Genomic DNA, 20128 nt, shown 5'->3' on the forward strand with positions numbered 1-20128 from the left:
TGCTCGCGGTGCAGGATGGGATTGAAAAACTGCTGTTGCGAAGAACGACCACTAGATGACGCTGAAAGCACGCATGGAAAATCCAGAGTGAAAATCGTATTAATTTTGCACAGATTGATTTTATAATATAAATATATTTTTATAGATGTAGACTACACGTAATAGTAAACATTTAATTAATATAAACATAATTATACAAAAATGGCTTTAAAACCAAACACTGAAATTATATTGGCATGGTAAATGCAGACACTGCTAATTAATGTGTTAGTAGCCTACGGTGCGCGTTAAATTCACTGGATGAGATCTACTGATGTAGATTTAATGCTAAATGTAGACACTGCTAATTCTTATAAACTATTAAAGAATAAAATTATCTTAAATTACCCTATTTGACCTGCAATAAAATATGAACACATAGCCGATTGACCAATCAGCATCCATCAAGGACATCTATCTATCTATGTATACGTATTACTGCGCAACACCATTTGATCCATAGACATAATAAATAGGGGAGACTGGGGACAACAAGTCTTATTCCTCCAATCAGAAACATGCTAGAGTGATGACACTCATACTGGACATGCACAGTTAAGTTAGACCCCCACCAAGAAGACAGAAGACATATTCAACATCTGCTGCTGCATTTATTGAACAAAACTTGTTTTGGAGGTATGAAAGTAAAAAAATTCATGAGCTGTATTTTTGTCATACTGTCCTGACCTTTTGTATGAATTAATCAAAACTTACTTTGTTTGAATTATTGGGTTTTTTTTTTTTACTTCTAAGTGACATGGTTAGCATGTGTGTGTGTGTGTGTGTGTGTGTGTGTCTTAGTGTGATAGCATTAGTCAGTGTGTCTAACTAGCACATGATATTCTGTCATGGCTGATAGGGTTGATGACGGTTGCACCAAGTTGTAATAATTTAGTCATATTTATCAAATAACAGTTATTGAGTTTTGTTTGTTTATGTGTAGAACATAGGCCTACATAGATGCTGTGTGCAGGTGTTACAGATGCTATTCAATCTCTCCATATTTCAGTGTCAGACAGGAAGAATTGAACAATTTGCAATGCAACAAACTTTTATTAAACATGTATTTATTGTACAAAACTGCAACTGTTTAAAAAACTGATTTAACACCTATTTCATGCAGAGCTAACATTCAGGTAAATCTTAGCTAGCTTGGAGTTAGTGAAATGAAGCCTATTAAGAACCTTAAATTGAACTAAGCCCTGCCTTGCACAGGGTGAGGAGGAATGCACTGTTTATTATTTTTATACTAAGTATGAGTGACTCCTGCTGGCGTCATTCACTTTTAATTTTGATGCCACACCCTCTCCAGGTAAAAAAACAAAACAAAACATCCCAGGTGACAGGTGTAAAAAAAGTCTTCTCATGCGGAAATTACGTTGATATGCGTGAGGAGTCTTCACAGTTCACGAAGTGCAGAGGAATTATTATTACAAGTTTTTTGTTTCAGGTAGGCTATTATCAAAAGTTTTCAGTTTCCGGTATGTTACATGTTATTCGAGATAGGCCTACTGTTTAATAACGTTCGAGTTGTACGGTGGCGCTGTGCCGCGAACAGGTCTGAAAGACGGAAAACGAAGTTTTCTTTTTTTCTCATGCTGACAGATAAGCATATCTGCATGTGTGATTAAATACATAATTGTGTAAAAAAAAAAAAAAAAAGACAGCGCATGACACTTCCTAGTCTCTGTTTTACTTGAGCTCCATCAGATGAAATGAGGCATTACGTTCTCTTGCCGTTTACTGTCAATGTCAGGGACTATTTTTTTCTGTGGAAAAATGGATAGTTCCAGTCCTTGATTCTGATTGGTTGAGCCGCGTTCGAAGCCGTTGCAAATTCAACAAACATACACCACATTACATTAGTATTACTGCGCAACTGCCGTTTGTGATTCTTTGTTGCTGCATGTGTTGCTTAGCAACGTCTTTGGACTACATTGCTTGGCGGATGAATAAATGTGTTATATCGTTATATTTTTTGTTGCTGGTGTTTATTTTATGAATAAAATAAATATTAAAATGAACATTTTATGGAGTAACCGTTTTATTAACTTTAATAAAAGTAACATTAATAAATATAGGCAAGGTATTTTCGGCTTTAATATATTGTGTCCGTTTTGAGTAACGTTACTCGCTTATGTAAACTCTGTGTTCCTATTGATATTATTATTATAATAACCATGAAAAAAAGATTGTTTGACTACACTATAGTTTATCAAATCCTTTGGGTTTAAATGCTGCTCACATCATCCAGCTCATTCCAAATGCTGAAGGCTGCCTAATATTCACCCACCACCCTTGACAGTTTGGGTAAAACTGATGATTCAGTCCCTCTTTTGTAAGCAACTGCATTCACTTAAAACTTGCTAGAGGTCTTGTAATAGGAAACAGCTGAGTTTCGATGAAGATCCTTTCAAATAAAAAAAATAAATAAAAAAGATTGAGAAGCTTTGAATGTGTTCATGACAAAGCATTACGTCTGTTTAGAGGCCTTCCCTGACCACCTTGTGCTAAAAATGTTTCACCAAAGTCCTTTACTTATTGAAATTCACATCAGAAATAAAACAAAGGAAAGTTTGTTTCACACAACCATTCAAAAGTTTAGGATTGGGAAGTTTTTCTTCGTGTTTTTGAAAGAAGACTCTTTTGCTCACCAAGACTGCTTTTAGGCCTATTTGATTAAAAATACAGTACAAACTGTAATATTGTTAAATATTATTACAATTTAAACAACTGTTTTCTATTGATATATATTTTAAATGTAATTTATTCCTGTGATGGCAAAGCTGAATTTTCAGCATCATTACTCTTTAGTGTCATGATCCTTCAGAAATCAGTCTAATATGCTGATTTGCTGCTCAAGAAACATTTCTTATTTTAATCAATGTTGAAAAAAGTTTTGCCACTTAATATTTTGCCAAAAATCGTGATACTATTTTTTCAGGATTCTTTGATGAAAAGAAATTTCAAAAGAACAGCATGTATTTGAAATAGAAATCATTTGTTCCATTATAAAAGGCTTTACTGCACTTTTGAAATTAATGCATCCTTCCTGAATAAAAGTAATAATTTTTTTTACAAATTATTACTGACCCCACACCTAAGCCTAACACAGGTTCAGTGCAACTGTATGTACTCATCCACAACAGTACTGTAACTCCAACAGAGGGCATCATTTAGTTAAAGAATTTTTTTTTCAAGTTTTTGTCCAAATGGTTTATTTATGTGAATTGTCAAACATTTAAACTTTCCCCATTAAACTCAGTGTCTGTTTGATAAGCAGGTAAATAATGAGGAGATTACAATCCCCTTTCTTTCATTTAAGTAGGCTATATTTAAATTAATTTTGATAAACAGTATGTATGACATGAGTTGGATGGTCATGCATGGTCCTCTAAAACTAATGGCTTCAATCAAAGAGTGAAATCATGCAGCTAAAACAGATTCCTGCCTCTGGCTGCTTGGATTGCTGACTGCCATTGTCTTAATGAAAGAAGGAAATAGTGATATCCAGAGAATGTCCAGCTTTATATGGTTTATTTTGCATGTCTAAGTGACCGAAGAACACAGAGATATTGTGTAAGACCGTGCAATTTCAATCAAAACTCTTGGCATCACACTCTTGCCAGTGTGTTTTGCTCCAAACGTTTTGAAGTTGACAATAAATTTGAAAAAAGGGTGATTTAAAACCAAAATGCGCTCAATGTGAGTGGATACAACCGTTGAAGGACAAAACACTTATGAATCTCTATGTTGCCATGACATATCTGAGTACACTTGCTATCTTGTTGCACTTCCTTGATTCGGTTTATATGATATAACCCCAAATGTCTAATTGTACTGACAGCTTGGGGAATTGGTGCAAACAGAATTTCCAGGATGTGAAGAGGCTGCTAAAACAGCCTTGAAGTAGTCTGTATCCCTTCTTTGTGAAATGATTCTCCTCTGTAACCAATTCTTAGATTTAGCTGTTCGTTTGTGAGGGATTTCTTTTATTTTCTTGGGTTTGGGGGCTCTTTGTTTACCTATCCTTCAGAAATAGAGTTCATGACCTTAGTCTAGAGTCTAGACCAAAAGGAATAGTTTTCTAAAGCTTAACCCTGTAAAGCCTGACATATGAAATAGTATTAAGAAAAATCTGATTTTCTTTAAAATAGAGCAGTTTATTTAACCTTAAAGGGACAATGTGTAGCTTTTTAGGTATTTTATTATCTAAAATCTATATTTTTATTCATAAATATGCCCTCAATGGTGTACAAATACCTATGCCAATGTTCAGACTAATCCTCGTAAACGAAGAATTTATTATCTTTATATACATGGGACGGGTAAGTCCACGGAGGCTTCCATGTAGTTCCGCCATCTTGAAAAACTATAATAGCAGAGAGGGACAAAAAGTACTAGGCCAACGCGTTTCCACAACGCGTTTCGTTTAGAGCCAGCGTCACGTGACTGAAGCCAGCAGAAGCGGAGGAGCAGAGCAGTGAGAGGCGCTTGTCACTGCCGCGGCAAGTTTAAAAGGCTGCACTGCACGGTTATTTATACACCGTTCATTCATACTAGGGATGGGCATGATTAATCGACGATCGATAATTGATCGTTAAGAATTTCGTCGATCACGTTTATTTGTTATCGATTAAACTAATGCAGGTTGCGTTGCGTAGTGTGTCTTGAAGCAATGGAATTAATTTTAGCGCGGAGGTACCTGTGCATCCCGGCAACGTCAGTCCCCGGCTGCCCCGGCTTGACAGTCTCACCCCAAAACGTCATATACTGACGCGTCTTGACCATGCGTCAACATAAGACGAAAAGGGTATCCCCATAACGTCCATGTGTGACGATTCGGGTTATGGGTAGGTTTAGGTATGCGTTAGGGTACCGCTAGGAGGCGCTGCTGGTGCGCTTCTGTCTGCGTCTCATATTGACGTTAAAGGGGTACCCTTTTCGTCGTATGTTGACGCATGGTCAAGACGCGTCAGTGACGTTTTGGGGTGAGACCGGGCTGCTCAGAGCGGGTGTTTTCGGCGGCTGGACTGGCTGTCACCAGGTTGCGGTCGCGTCTGATCCCAGATCATGTCAACATGCTTATCTTTCTCAACAGAAATCAGTAGACTGGTGCAGAAGTTCTATGGGAACTTCATGCGTTTTCTCAGATCGGATAGCTATCTGATTTATCAAAACGATTCCATTTACACCTGGTCACATAAATGTGTTTTTGCAAAACGGATATAAATCCGATCTTGAATTCCCGCGCTATATGCATATTTAAATTGTTGCACGTCATCGAATGCAACTGATATGAGCTGCATTTTATTGATCATCAGCGAAAATTTCTAAATCAAAGACCGCAACAAGATATTGCGGCAACAGCCCTGGTAAGATCATTTCGGTTCTTTACTTTTAATGAAGATGATTGTGTGTTGATGAATGACTTTCACTTTGATTTGCGATAGTTTGCACGTTAGCTTGATGAATAGATGCTCATCTGTGGTGATGCGTGTTGAAGTAGCGTCGTCATATCTGGATATAACATGACATATAGCCTATAACACGCTCTCACACGTTTATTTCTTATCATTTTTGGGATATGTCAAATTTACATATGTGGTTTCAACAACCTGATGCATTTACTCTTGTCCAGTTTCGTCTGGAATGCGTCTCAGATATAAAGTATAAAGTGGTTTGAGCGATCGGATTTAAATCCGTCTCGAATGCGTTTCGGAGGGCATTTAGATTTGGTCTTTTCACGACCGGATAGCTATCCGATCACAGAAAACGGATGAAGTGGCCATGGGTGCTCGCAGCTGCAGGTTCCGCTGGTTTAGAGCACCGCAGGAATCTTCAAGTCTACCGAACGTCCAGTTTCACTGCCACAAGTTGATCTTCTTGTAATAAAGATCTCATCGAGGACAAACAAACTGTATTTTTGTATTTTCATTGCATTTTTTATTTATAAAAAGTTAAAGAAATAATACATTTCAATATAAAAATATTAATGATTAATCGATAGTCGATCGTTAATTCTCCCGACGATCGACTAATAAAATTTAATCGAATGCCCATCCCTAATTCATACATACATATGAGTCACAGGATAAGGAGTCCTCGTCGTCGAAAAAGTCCAAAATAGATCGTAAAAGGAAACGTGACCGGAGATTACAAAAACAAGGGTTACTGTCAGGATAGCTAATGCAGGAGAAAGCTTTCAAAAGAGACCCTGAAGTTGCCTGCTTTCTTCTCGACAGGTAAGTCAATGTTACAGTCTTAATTACAAGCTTTTTTTTCATTGCTTGGTTGTGTAGGCCTACTTTATTATATAGACAGTCGAACATTTATAGTTAAAAGTTAAACAGGCTCTTTGATGAATAGCAGCTATTGAGTAAAGTAACGTTAGAGAAGGCTCTGATGATGATGATATCTAACAATGCACATACTTCAAAAAATATAACGAGTAAAGAAGGCATTACTACTAATTACCATAGTTAATGTTTTTGACAGTCAGTAGTTCATACCCAGCTAACATGAGTCCAGCGGGCCAGTGGCGGACCACCGGTGGCAAAGTTGGCGGCCCACCGGCGGACGCCGCCGGCGGATCACTGGCGTTTTGCTCATCGTTATTCTAGCGGACCTCCAGCGGCAGCCGCCGCTTTCCCGACGGTGGTCCGCTATCGTGCCGCTGGTTTATAATAAGTGTTTTCTGGCGGACCACGGTCGGTCCACGGTTTATAATCAGTTACTCATGCTAACCAAAATTCACTATAATGGATAAAAAAAAGCAATGTACACCAGTCTCAATAGCAGTTGCAAATTAATTTTTATTAAATTAATTTTCAGTGAACAGATGAAATGGATACATTTGCATTACATTTATCAGATTCTTTTATCCAATGTGACTATTATTCAAGTACATTATAGGATAAGTTGTACCCTTATGAAAATTAACCATGGTTTTACCACAGCATTTGCAGTAAAACCATAGTTGCTAACAAAATGAACCATGGTTTCACAACAACCAAGGTTTAAAAACATACGTTTATAGTCATGATTACCATAATTTTACAGAAATTATTACAGCAATATTACTAGTTGAACCATGGTTTGAAAAATAAATAAATAAATAAATAACATGGTTGTACCATAGTAAAACCATATAGTGCTTTTCACAATACAAATTGTTTCATAGCAGCTTTACAAAAAATGCATGTTCAAGGTTATACAAAATATCCTTTAATCAGCCAGAGGCGACTGCTACTCACTGGAGAGCATCTTTTGGCAACAAAGTAATGTCCGTAAGATAATCCAAGTCATGAGTTTAAAGTCCTAATTGCTATCCTTCAAAGGGTTGCAGATTTTTAACCCGCTATTCTTACAATGTTGGTAATATGTTAGAACAATGTTTACTCTTTCTCTTAGTTACGTGTACTCAGGGCCGTGGGAAGTGGGGGTGCTGGGGGTGCTGCAGCACCCCCTGTTTTCACAGAATTGTAAATGCAACGCATATGTTTGTTCATTAAAATGTATTAATTTTTAGCATTTAGTCATTTATTTGTCATAAACTCTGTGGCTACTAAGTGGGCTATTTAAAATTGTTATTTATATGTTAAATTATCTTTTTAAAACATAAGCGCAGAGTGTTATGTAATATTGTGTGTGTGTGTCGAAAGAATTTGTCAAAAAAAAAAAAAACCGTCAAAAACCCCACTGTCAGTGTTTTGTAAGGAACAGGCAAATATGTAAAATATAGCAGGAGACATTTTAATTGTTTACTAATAAAACAGTTATTTTTTATGTCAGTGTCGGCTAGACAGATGAAGTTGACGACTCGCGATCTTCGCAGCGCCAGAGAAAAATGCACATTTCATACGAATTACATAAGCAGCGCAGTCTGTTTTCTTTCGTTTTGAATTGTTCTGCTTAAAAGTAGACATTTCAAGCTATCTATGTCTCAGGTCTGTGAGGCAATAGGCTACCTTATAGGCCTACGCTGAGTTTCAGTTCATTTATGAGACGAGCTCCAGGTTCGCCAGCGCCTCCGTGTCCTGATTATCTATTTTCTAATAGCCAAAACATACAAAACGAAATTAAATTTAAAGACAGGCTTTGTGCTTTCAGTTTGAGGTCTCTGTGAAAGTTTTAAAACATTCTTTTAGTGCCGCTTTAGAGTGCTCACGTCCGTAACGGAGAACTGTCTGTAACATTATTTTTTTTGTGTGTGTGAAATAAAATTTTTTTTTAAATGCGACTTAGTCCAGTGCGGCTATGTTTTTTTCTTCCTCGTGGAGCATTTTTTGACTGATATGCGACTCCGAAACGCGACTTATAAAATAGGCTACGGTAAGTTATTTATTCTTTTTGTGCAAAATGTCCCATAAAGTCCCATCCTTTAAGGATTAATTTATGTCCCGTTGATCGGTCCATTGCATTACGAATAAAAGCAGAATCAATAAAGTCAAAAATGTGATGTGCAGTCAGGTGGTTTGAGTGTGCGCGCGTTTTTGACGAGTTTTATAGTCTTGATATTGTTTCTTATTCAAAAGTGGTGACTTTTGAATCCCCCCCCCCCCCCCCCCCAACAACAACAACAACAAAAAAATCAGCACCCCCAACCTAAAACCTCTTCCCACGGCCCTGCATGTACTGAGATATTCCTGTTTATTTGTCAGCAAAACTGTCATGCAAACCTTCCCTTACCTTCCCCGGTTCCACAGAAAAGGCTTAAGATTGTCCCAGACTAAAATGCATGTTTGAACTGTCTTAACTGGAAGCAACTTGCACTGACATATCTTAAAATATTTCAGGGCCATTGTTTTGTCTCAATATGCACACCAGTAATGTTTTTTTTTCCTTCTTTTTTTCTGAAGTACATTTTAAAAAGCTACTTAAATATCCTAATTTAACTAAGGCCTAATCCTGGCTTAATCTAAGCCCTGTGTGTGAAACTGGGCCAATGCAATGTAAGGATAATATCTGGCAGTTTTGTGTCCATCTATAGTTGCCACCATCTGAAGTCTTTTTGAGTGTTGGTGTCATTAGAAGTCTTCACGAGTGAGGCTGGATCCACACTAGAGCTGCTGTAATCTCTAGTGAACTTGCTGAGCATCCTGAGATAGAAACAGGGAAGCAACAGGAGAAAGATTAGCATTGCTGCTGTCATATTATTTTAGGCAAAAGATGATCATGTGCACTTTTTATTATTTCATCACATATAACTGTAGTGCAAGATTATGAGATGTGTAAATTGAATGCTTGGCTAAAGAGATGTGTCTTTAATCTAGATTTAAATTAGGATCATGTTTCTGGGCCCCAAACATATCAGGAAGGATATTCTAGAGTTATTCCCTTACATTCTATTGAATTAATAGGAAATCGTCAGATTTTAATGAGAAAACATGACCTAACGAGTCAGCATTTTTATATTTGAATACTATACATTCTCACAATGCAAACATCCTAAACATTTCTGAGTATTTGCAATGTTGAAAACAGTTGTGCTGATTAATATTTTTTTGTAAACCAGTGTAACATTTTAATCCACTTTCTTTTTTCTCTCTCCAGGATTGTTAAATAGACCCAACATATATAAATGGTAGTTTACACTACTATTCAAAAGTTTGGGTTCAATAGAATGATTATTTTTATAAGAATAGAAAATAAATATTTTTATTCAGCAAGGATGCATTAAATTGACCAAGAGAGAGAGTAAAGATTTTTCAAAAAAATGCTTTTTTTCCCTTTCTATTCATCAAATAATCCTGAAAAACACAAAAATGTGAAGCAGCACAACTGATTTCAAAACTGATAATAATCATAAACGTTTCATCAAATCATCATATTAGAATGATTTCTGAAGAATAATGTGATGTTTTCCATAGAAAACAGTTATTTAAATGTTTTAATATTATTTCACAATATTATTGTTTTTACTGTATTTTTAATTAAATAAATGCAGTCTTGGTGAGCATAAGAGACTTCTTTCAAAACATTTTTTTTTTTTTTTTTACCAACAACATTAGTGTATGTTTGAAGCTTTAGTTTAGTTCCTTTATTGTCCACAAGTGGAAATTTGTCTTTGGCTTGGTTTTACTCACTAGTCATATGGGTGATAGCGCCTCAGAGATGATGATCAGCTCAACTCTGCTATGGTGCAGGGCATCAGCATGGAAGGATCTAGGAACACAACAAACCATTTGCCACAGAGCCAACAATATTATTATACAATGACAGGTTTATTAAAAGGACAGAAGCTACAACAGAAGTGAAATGCAGAAAAGAGAAAGAACAGACAATGATTTCTTAATTAGGATAACAAAATGTATGTTTTTAGGTTTACTTTTTCATTGTGTTGTGTTCAAAACCCTATAACACTTGTGGTGTTCCCGGTCAAAAATAACTGGTCTACAAAAAATAGCTTATAAATCACTTGTTATGCTATATTATCACCCAATTCTGGATTCAATATTTTTGTCAACTTGTTTTCTTTCAGTTACGACTGTTTTTATATTTCTATTTGCATCTGATTAATCGTGGGCCTCATTTTTCTGAGAGTAGGCATTTATGAATAATTTTGAAAATATTAAGTAAAATATGAACATGTTCATTATGTTCATATACACATATGTGCATGCAAACATCGAGCCCTTGGACCTGAGCATGTGTGGATACATGCATACACACGCTACCCAAACACACACACACACATTAAAACACAGAAACTATTTTGAATATTACACACATTCTTTTTCACAGAGAGAAACTTGATCCTACCCTGAACTGCATCTAATATTCATTTATCCATCTGACATTGATAAACACAAAACAAATCAAACTTCCTTTTGAAACATTAAAGTAGACTAGTTTGATCAACAGTGCAATGTTTTTCATATTTTATTTAATATTTCCAAAATTATTCATAAATGCCTACTCTCAGTTAAATGAGGCCCACGATTAATCAGATGGAAATAGAAATATAAAACCAGTCCTAATTGAAAGAGAACAAGTTGACAAAAAAAACAATGAGATAACATTAACTAATATTTTCGGGAAAAAGAAAATCTTCTCTGTTATTTAATGAGCTTCCTCACCTCACCTGTGTTTCCCACTTCTCTGGCAGCAGCTTTCTTCAAAAATGTTGACATTGTGGAGCTTTCCTCTGTTGTAGAGGGATTATTTGTGTTGCTGCTGAAATCACAGAACAATTTTTATCAATATTTGTTAACCGTTGAGCTAGTTTCAGCAATTTTTAAGTACTCCATGTAAGTGACGTCACCGATTAACAGTACGTTTACGATAAATTAGCTTACGTCCAAGCAAAATCTTTACAAAACTATCAAAACCTCTCATCTACACATAAGATGTGATTAAAGGCCCAAACTTTCATAAACAAAAGCTCAAGCTATAAAGTTAGCCTACCTCTTCTGAAAACGGTTGAGATGCTAACGGACTTTTTCGAAGACACTAAACCATTTCTATAAAGTAAATATTCAACAGAAGCGTGTCAATTACAAGTAAGATAGAACTCAAGAACAGTTGTGTACGTATTATTTGTGTGATTTTAGAGGCTAAACTCACCTGAAAGCAGTGAAAACAACAGCGAGAGACGGAGTTTTGCACAGTTGCAGTAGTGCGGTGCGGTCCCGCGCCGTTTCCTTGGCAACTCATCTCCGCTCCAGTGTTTGAAGGCGGCTCGAGTGTTCACGCGCACGCACATTAAAACGCGTCAAAGTCACACAGCATTTACAAACATAAACATCTAGAATTAGAACCTTACTTGAATAAAAATCTCTTCATAAAATTATGAATTTAAAACTCATTTTGAAGTTATATGACCCATGCATAGGTGCAATTACCACTACTGCACGTGATAGTGGGACAATTGTGGCTTTTTTAAAATAATTTAAATATTTTTGTTGTTGTTTTTACGAACACTCAAGCCCCATATTTCATTTGAATGCGTGCTAAAAATGCTCATAGGCAGTATTTTTTATATCACCAACATTTTGCTTTTGATATTGCTGCAGCTATTGCAGTTTCACCATTTTTTTTATTCTGTGCTTTCAGATTCTTTTTAACTGTAAAAATAAATTAAAACAAATATACATTTATAAATTAAAGACGTCCTGTAAGCGCTCAGAAACACGTGGACCGACTATCGGCTTGCCACTGGTGTGCCGACGGTGGCCCAGCCGCGGAAAACCGCTGGTGGCGTGCCACCCAAAAAACGCTGGCAGACCGACGGGGTTTTCAGATTGGTCGGGTTGCCGATGGTGTGCCGCCGGAGGTCCGACCGTGTCAAACCGCTGACTTTGTGCCGCCCAAAAAACGCTGGTGGACCGCCAGGTCATTGTTAGCTGGGTACTGTAACATTCTTTTTTTCGTTGTTTCAAGTTTCAGTTTGTTTTAAATAACAAACATGTTCACCCGAAGAAAAACTCGAAGTGCTATTATAAGACATCCTGTCATAGCTTTTAGGTACATAACGGCTACCGTAGATGCAACACGCATTTGAAAAAGTGAGGCGCTGGAGAGCATTATTCGTTTGAATGCAAAATACAATTTCACCACTAGATGGGAGAAATTCCTACACAATGTCCCTTTAAGACAAAATATTAAAAATAGTATGATATAGGAGAATATGGAGCTCATACTTTGTTGCAGTTGCTGACACTAATATGGCAAAAAAGTAAGATGATATTCTGATAGCTTGTAATATAAATCATTGAGATCTTTATAAGAGTATAGCAACTATAAAACGCATATACATATCATCATCTTCTAATAATGTCCCAGTAAGATATTTAAATGCTTAGTTTTATGATCAAGAGTAAAATCAGGAAAGATTTCACAGCAAAAAAGGCACATTGTTTTTAGAATAACTTTATGTAGAAATTAAGTGACATTTAAAACATGTGACAACTTGCCCCAATCTGATATGTATATTGCGTTCTTTTGGCATTTTTGATGACAGAGACAGTATAGAGAGGATGACCCTAAATTATTAGAGCTAGCCTTGAACTTCCACTATCACATGAGCAGCATGCCTGAGCACGTGCAACTGCTTGGCCACTTTTCTAACAAGCTAGTGTTATTTTTTACTATCATTCATTGTGTCACCACCTTTTCATCCTTTTATTCTTTCAACTTTGATTCATACTTTGTCCTGAGGGCCAGCAGATATTTCCATCAGTCCTGTCTCCACTTGTACAGCTTTCTCTTAAAGTAAGCATTTAGTATGCTGGTAATGTGTGTGAAATTATGTGTAAGTGTTTGTCTGCATGGATTTTCCTATAACTTGTGGTTACATAAAGATGATTGACATTAGGTGACACTTTAGTTGGGTATATCTGAGTATGCAAACTTGACTCCAAACTTTTGAACTCTATCAATATTACTGCAACAGTCCAAAAGTGCTATAGAAACTATATTTATGTCTGAGTGCACCTTAAACCATATGCAGTTTCTGCATGTTAATTATTGATTTGAATGTTAATAATTTAGCCTGGACTTTGTAAAATCTTAGTAAAGGGCAGAATTTGAACTTAGTGGCTCAGATGAATGGAGCTGGAATGAGCAAGTGTTTGTCTTTCACTCATGCATGAACGATTACGGTAAGAATCTTGTCAGTTAGTATCAATTTAGTTGTGTTAGTTTTGCACATGAATAATTTCAGTGTTCAAAAACTTTTTGTGAGCGCAAATGAGATATTAATATTTGTTTTGTTTCATTTTACATGTTTTGTCAGGTACAATGAAGTCACTTTCAAACCAGTCGCATTTCATAATTGGATTATTTTTGGCCTTGTCTGTTATTACCCTGAGCTGCAGCGGGGGTAAAGTTCTTCTGTATCCTGTCGATGGAAGCCACTGGGTCAATATGAAAGTCCTGATAGAAGAGATGCACTCCAGGGGCCACAACATCACCGTGATCCGACCCAAATCCAGCTGGTACATAACGGAAAAGTCCCCTCTCTACACTTCCATCACAATCCCAGATGAAACAAATTCATTTGAGAACTTTTTTGAAGAGTATTTAGTGAAAGTGATAGAGATAGAGAGAGGCGATGCTTCTGGATTGTCATTCTTGCAGCTTCAGGTTGATTTGTTCACATTGCTGTCAAAAGCACATTACATTTCATGTAAAATGGTCTCAGCCATTTTAGAAGATGAGACATTAGTGAAAAGACTTCAGAATGAACGATACGACCTGGTGCTCACCGATCCTGCCATAGCAGGCGGGGTGTTTTTAGCTCATTATCTAAAACTCCCTCTTGTTCTCAATGTACGATGGATCACCAGTGGTGAAGGACATTTTGCTATAGCACCATCTCCGATGTCTTATGTACCTTTACCAGGCACTGGTCATACAGATAAAATGAGCTTCACTCAAAGGGTTAAAAATGTTTTATTTCAAAGCTTTATTTTCTTCCAGAACAGATTTGTGGTGGGTCCACATTATGATGCACTAATAGAGAAGTATTTTGATTACAAAACGGACATTGTTAGCCTCATTCAAGCTGCTGATATCTGGCTCATGAGGGTTGATTTTGTCTTCGAGTTTCCGAGACCAACCATGCCAAATGTTGTTTACATGGGTGGATTTCAATGCAAACCTTCCAAGCCTCTTCCTGCAGATCTGGAAGCATTTGTGGAGAGCTCAGGAGACCACGGTTTTATTATTATGTCTTTGGGAACACTTGTTAAAAGTCTCCCTGCCGACATGGCGAACGATATCGCGGCCGCTTTTGCTAGTCTACCTCAGAAAGTCATCTGGAGACATCTTGGAGATCGCCCATCAACAGTGGGCAACAATACTCTAATTGTGGACTGGATGCCGCAGAATGACCTCCTGGGACATTCCAAGATCAAAGCCTTCGTAGCCCATGGAGGAACCAATGGAGTGCAGGAAGCCATTTACCATGGGGTACCGGTCCTGGGTATTCCTTTGTTCTTTGACCAGTTTGACAACTTATTACGTGTTCAGGAGAAAGGAGCAGGTAAGATACTTAAGTTGTCAGAGCTCAGAGGCCATACTTTTGGACAAGCCCTACGGGAATTGCTCGATGACGCCTCCTACAGGAGAAACATGCAGAGACTCTCAGGTCTCCACAGGGACCAGCCGATGAGGCCTTTGGACTCAGCCATCTTCTGGATCGAGTATGTGATCAGAAATAAAGGTGCGACTCACCTGCGCTCCGAGTTCTACCAGATGCCGTGGTACTCGTACCATTCTGTAGATGTGTTTTTGGTTCTTTTCGCTGTCGTTGCTGTGTTTGTGCTTTCTGTAGTTGCAATAATCAGATATGTGTGTTGTAAAACATGCTGTGAACGAAAAATGAAAAATGATTGATGCTATCTAGATGATTTTTATACTAAGATTTGCACAAAAAAAGGATTACATTAAAGGATTTACTGATACCATTGCCATATGATTATATCATGACAAATACATTTTTAAATATGTTGCAAAAGTTCTTTACACAAAGTTTTACAACAATTTTTAGAGGTGACAAATGCATATTTAATTTATATTTATAAAAGACTACTGACAAACCTCATAATGTGTATCTTTAATTACAACCTTGCTGAAAGATCCAGAATGAATTCCATGTTGGTCCAGACTGGTTTATGCTGCAGTTAGAGCTGGTGGACCAGCATAGTCATGCTGTTCTCAAGAAAAAAAAAATTGCTGGTATAACTGGTCCACAAGCAACCAGGATCCCATGCTTGTCACAGCATAAAAACAGGTATATCTTGTGGTGGTGACCAGAAATGCTGGATTTTTCAGCAGGGAAGTTGTCGTTTGAACAACCAGTCAGTTACAACTGTGATCCACGTTTCATTATTGCATGTTGTATGTGTTTGATTCACTAAAAAGAACCAACTCATAAGAGTCATTTGTTCAGAAGTCAGACTACACTGGTGGCTCCATTTGTTTTGGTTAACTAAAAAGAATCGTCTTATTTGACTCATTTCAATGTCAAAAATTTACATTTACACATAAGAACCAACCGCAACTTTCAGACGACATTTTTAGCTCAACTTTAACAGTGTGGTATCAAAATCTGACTCGCCCGTGAAATGTAGATGTCCTCTGCATCTTAGGACAGTGGGATATCATAAACAGTGAAGGATACAGTATATCTATGCGGCCTTCAAAATGTATCAGATGAAGGTATCTCAGAAGACTGGAATTGGAATAGGAATTGAACTGGCTCGAATAAGAACCAATTTTAGGTTTCCAACCCCAAAATAATAAATGAAATGCTTCATTACAAGCTACATGGTATACTATTACATAAAAAGAGTTTGAGTCAACCATGATGCATAAAAAGAATGGCATACTTGAAAAACACTTCCCTGGGCTAACGTTTGCTGTTTGAGGCTATCTACAATCCTGGTTGAGTTTAGAGTGCTTTTTCAAACTCATGTTGATTGAAGGATGAGAGATGTGTCATTGTTAGCATGCTCACTGCTGTTTTGAGCAATTTGAGCTCCTGGAGGTCACCACAGAAGGTCATTGAAGGTGCCACATGTGCTAACATGCTCACTTTATACCGAGAGACTCGCTAATAGGCATAATGATGCAAAGTACACCTCATACGCATGGTTAGAGTGAACATTCAGCACAATTGTGACTGATTACGTCCAGCTGTGTTTTTTTTTTTACATGCCATGACTAGAAAAAACTCATATAGTTTTTTTTTTTTTCTCTAGTCATGGCATGTAAAAAAAAACTAATAGATCCCAGCTGGACGTAATCAGACTCAGGCCAATACAGCATCAGTTCATCTTGGGAATGAAAGTCCTTCGCAGTGGCCAGAACAGTGGCCAGGTCAATATGTGATGCTGGTTGAGGAAAACATTTTCTGACTTGTTCCTCCAAAATTCCCCAAAGTGCCTCAAAAATATTTAGATCTGGTGACCGTACAGGCCATGGGAGATGTTCGACTTCACTTGCAGGTTCATAAAACCATTCTGTCACTCACTTGCTGTGAGTATTGGTGCATTATCATCCAGAATGGTTTGGTAGTTCTTGGCAGTGATCCACCCATCAAGCACAGTAGGAATGCTATATTGCAGCCCAAACAATCACTGATCCGTGTTTTACTTTGGGCACTCAACAGTCCGGGTGTTAGGCCTCTTTGGGGCTTCTCCACACTGTAACTCCCACGAATGTAGGAAAGACAGTGAAGGGAGACTCATCAGAGAACAATTTGTTTAACATTGTCCACAGCCCAAGATTTGCACTGTTGGTACCAAAGTTGACCAAAGTTTTGGCTAGCAGCCAAACCATGAATATTAACTCTGTAGAGCTCCCGATGAACAGTTTTGGTGGAAACAGGAGAGTCGAGGTGCACATTACTTCCGCAGTGAGTTGGGCAGCTGTGGTTTTATGTTTTTTAAATACAATCTGGGTTAGAACCTTTCAGACAGCTTCCTATTACATTGACAGTTCCTCCTGTTGGATGCGGTTCATCCTTAATGGAGGTATGCAGACATTACCCTGGATATCATAGCTCTCAAAACACCACAAAGACTTGCTGTCCTGGTCACAGATTAGCCAGCGAGACGCACACCAACAATTTGTCCTCTTTTGAACTCCAATATGTCCCATTATGTTGTGTGGAATGCAATATTTTATGTACAGCTGTGCTATTGCTCTGCCAATTCAACCTTCACTCTGCTCTTACTGATGGAATGTTAAATCAGTGAAGATTGGCCACCAGGCCGCACATAGGCGTGAAACCTCCAACAAATTGGCCACTGTTTCTTTGTCCAACAATGTAAGGTATACATACATATATACAGTATATACATCTAATACTCTAGACTTGACTGAAAGTTAAAGATCACTGGAACAGAAAGGAATGTTGAGGGAATCGTAATTCAGGAACAAATATAGACCAGCGCTTCATACTGTATTATTGTTGGAAATTTAAAAAAATTACTTTGTGGTTGTGTGATGTGGTTTTATGAAAATTTACAAGGGTTTTAAATCCATACCAATGAATCAAAATGTTGACAGACCATGAGCACAACCAGCTTTCGAGCCTATTTGGGTTTTTGTGCATACGATCAGCTGTTTTACTGACCATGTTTCTCTGTGGGTCAGAGTGTGTTAAACACTTAAACCTCAATCAATTACAGAAGTGGCACAATAAAACTGTATAAATCACTGCCATTTAAACCACAGGCGCTATAAACGAATTTACCAGTATTTATTCAAACAAAGCTCCGTAATGATTGAGGATAATTAGCCTACTTGTTGGACTTGAGAATGTAGCGGCTTGATTTTAGAGCTGAGATGATTTTTTTTATTTTTTTTATCACACTGGGTGATTCACACATTACGATTTTAGTTTGCACAACCTTTAGATACAAACACTCATACTGATCATGTTTGCTGTGATTGTTCCAGCAAAATCTCATTTTGACAAAACACAGACCTTTTAAATACCAAGAAAATCCACTAATTGGTTTCAGGAAATGCAAACAAACAATTGCTGAAAAGAACAAAGCACCAAAGGGAATTGTAATGAGCTCACCAAGAAGTGTTCACAGCAACAGTCTATTTACCTTTACATGTGTGCTCTGGAGCGCCTTCAACCTTGTGTTTGTAAAAATGGCCAGCCAGCAGGAAGAATTTAAATGAGTCTTGCAGCAATCATCTTTGTTCGCAGTACTGTTTGAACTGAGGTTTCTTATTGCTCAGCATCTGATGAGAGGAAATCATTTGTCATAAAAGACGACTAAAAATAAATATGTAAATTGTTTCGTGATCAAAATGTTTATAGCTTTATTGTGATATAAATGAGAGATGTGACTGAAAATGAGGCCATGTGATTAAAGCTTTCAAGGCTGATTAATGTGGAATTATAGGCCTGCATTGTATTGCATGTGTTACTTTTATGCCACATGTTGTGATGCACAAACACAAATTTGACATTTCTGTATGTAGTGATGAAGAACTATACCCGCATTGTTTTTAGCCGAGATAAAATATGAGCTTATTTATGCATCAGGCATGTACTGGACACTGTGTATGTATGTTTTCACTACCATTGCATCATTTCCCATTTGGAAACTGGGCATTTACAAGCCTTGAAAAAATGATAACTGATAAATGACTTTTATTTCCCATGTGTCATTTACAAGTATTTCAGTTCTGCATCTAATGCTGGGTAACGTTAAGCCTGGTTCACACGGGACGATTTTAAAATTGTCAGCCGATTTTCCAAACCTGAGAGACCCCACACACGGCGATAAAAAATCCCGGGTCTAACAGTTTTGGTCGTGCAGTGTGTGTGGTGCGCAGCCACACGGCAAAATCAACACATCACACACAAACCGATTTGACTCCCGAGCATTCCCAGGTCAGACGGGAAATCTCGCAAAATCCCTCGAGATCAAACGTGACTTCAGAGTAAACAATCATTCTGATTGGCTACACGCCACAGTCCACAGGCTGCGTGCTCGTTTGTCCCCTGGGGACACCACACACGAGGAGAAATCGGGCCAAAAAAATCGGGCCGCTTTGAGATCGGAGCGGTCCCGACGTCCTTCCGAGCAGACGAGAGCAGTCTTAACACACCACACACGGCAGGAATATCTGATCAGATTATTTTACAATAATCGGAGCATCCTTAAGATTGTCGGAAGGGGTGAATCGGGGCTAAAATCGGCCTAATTATCCTGCCGTGTGAACCAGGCTTTACACACCAAAAGATAATCGGGCTGGTTTTGGGCCGATTTCCCTCCTTCCGACAATCCTAGCTATGTCCCGATTATCTTGATGGTTCAACAGATTATCTTATCAGATTTTCCCTTGGTGTGAGGTGTGTTAAGCCGAACCTGCTCGGAAGAACCACGTCAGAGCCGCCCCGATCGCGAATTGTAAATATTCACCATGTTTAATTCTTTGTGTTTGGCAGCTAAAATCCCTCTATGATTTTCGAATTTCTGAAGCAGTTACTGCTACTACATTCACTTCATAGGATGCACTATGCAAATTATTTAATATATTCATAAACCAAACCCTAAACAGCACAGAGATGTGTGCAAATATATTAGGCCTATCTCCCATGTGGTGTCAA

At 37.7% G+C, this 20128-nt stretch overlaps 1 protein-coding gene and 1 long non-coding RNA gene across 9 annotated transcripts; one reads left to right on the forward strand and one right to left on the reverse strand.

Moving 5' to 3' along the window:
• Positions 1 to 1375: 1375 nt before the first annotated feature.
• ugt5d1 (UDP glucuronosyltransferase 5 family, polypeptide D1) lies at positions 1376 to 15449 on the forward strand. Of its 2 annotated transcripts, none has more exons than XM_082158579.1 (2): positions 1376 to 1489; positions 13778 to 15449. In XM_082158579.1, the coding sequence occupies exon 2, from the start codon at positions 13783 to 13785 to the stop codon at positions 15379 to 15381; it is 1599 nt and encodes a 532-aa protein (XP_082014705.1). In that variant the 5' UTR covers positions 1376 to 1489; positions 13778 to 13782; the 3' UTR covers positions 15382 to 15449. The 2 variants fall into 2 exon arrangements, with proteins under 2 accessions (XP_082014705.1, XP_082014704.1); XM_082158578.1 differs by lacking the exon at positions 1376 to 1489 and adding an exon at positions 12455 to 13643.
• Positions 8698 to 12388, reverse strand: LOC309489720. Of its 7 annotated transcripts, none has more exons than XR_014202491.1 (5): positions 11608 to 12388; positions 11449 to 11504; positions 11121 to 11214; positions 10128 to 10206; positions 8698 to 9101 (listed from the first exon to the last, which is right to left on the reverse strand). It is a non-coding gene; the product is annotated as an uncharacterized lncRNA (long non-coding RNA). The 7 variants fall into 7 exon arrangements; XR_014202492.1 differs by having other exon boundaries at positions 11121 to 11217; XR_014202493.1 differs by having other exon boundaries at positions 11121 to 11504.
• Positions 15450 to 20128: the final 4679 nt, after the last annotated feature.

The sequence above is a fragment of the Leuciscus leuciscus genome, assembly GCF_965113295.1.
Source record: "Leuciscus leuciscus genome assembly, chromosome: 24".
Taxonomy (NCBI): Eukaryota; Metazoa; Chordata; class Actinopteri; order Cypriniformes; family Leuciscidae; genus Leuciscus; species Leuciscus leuciscus.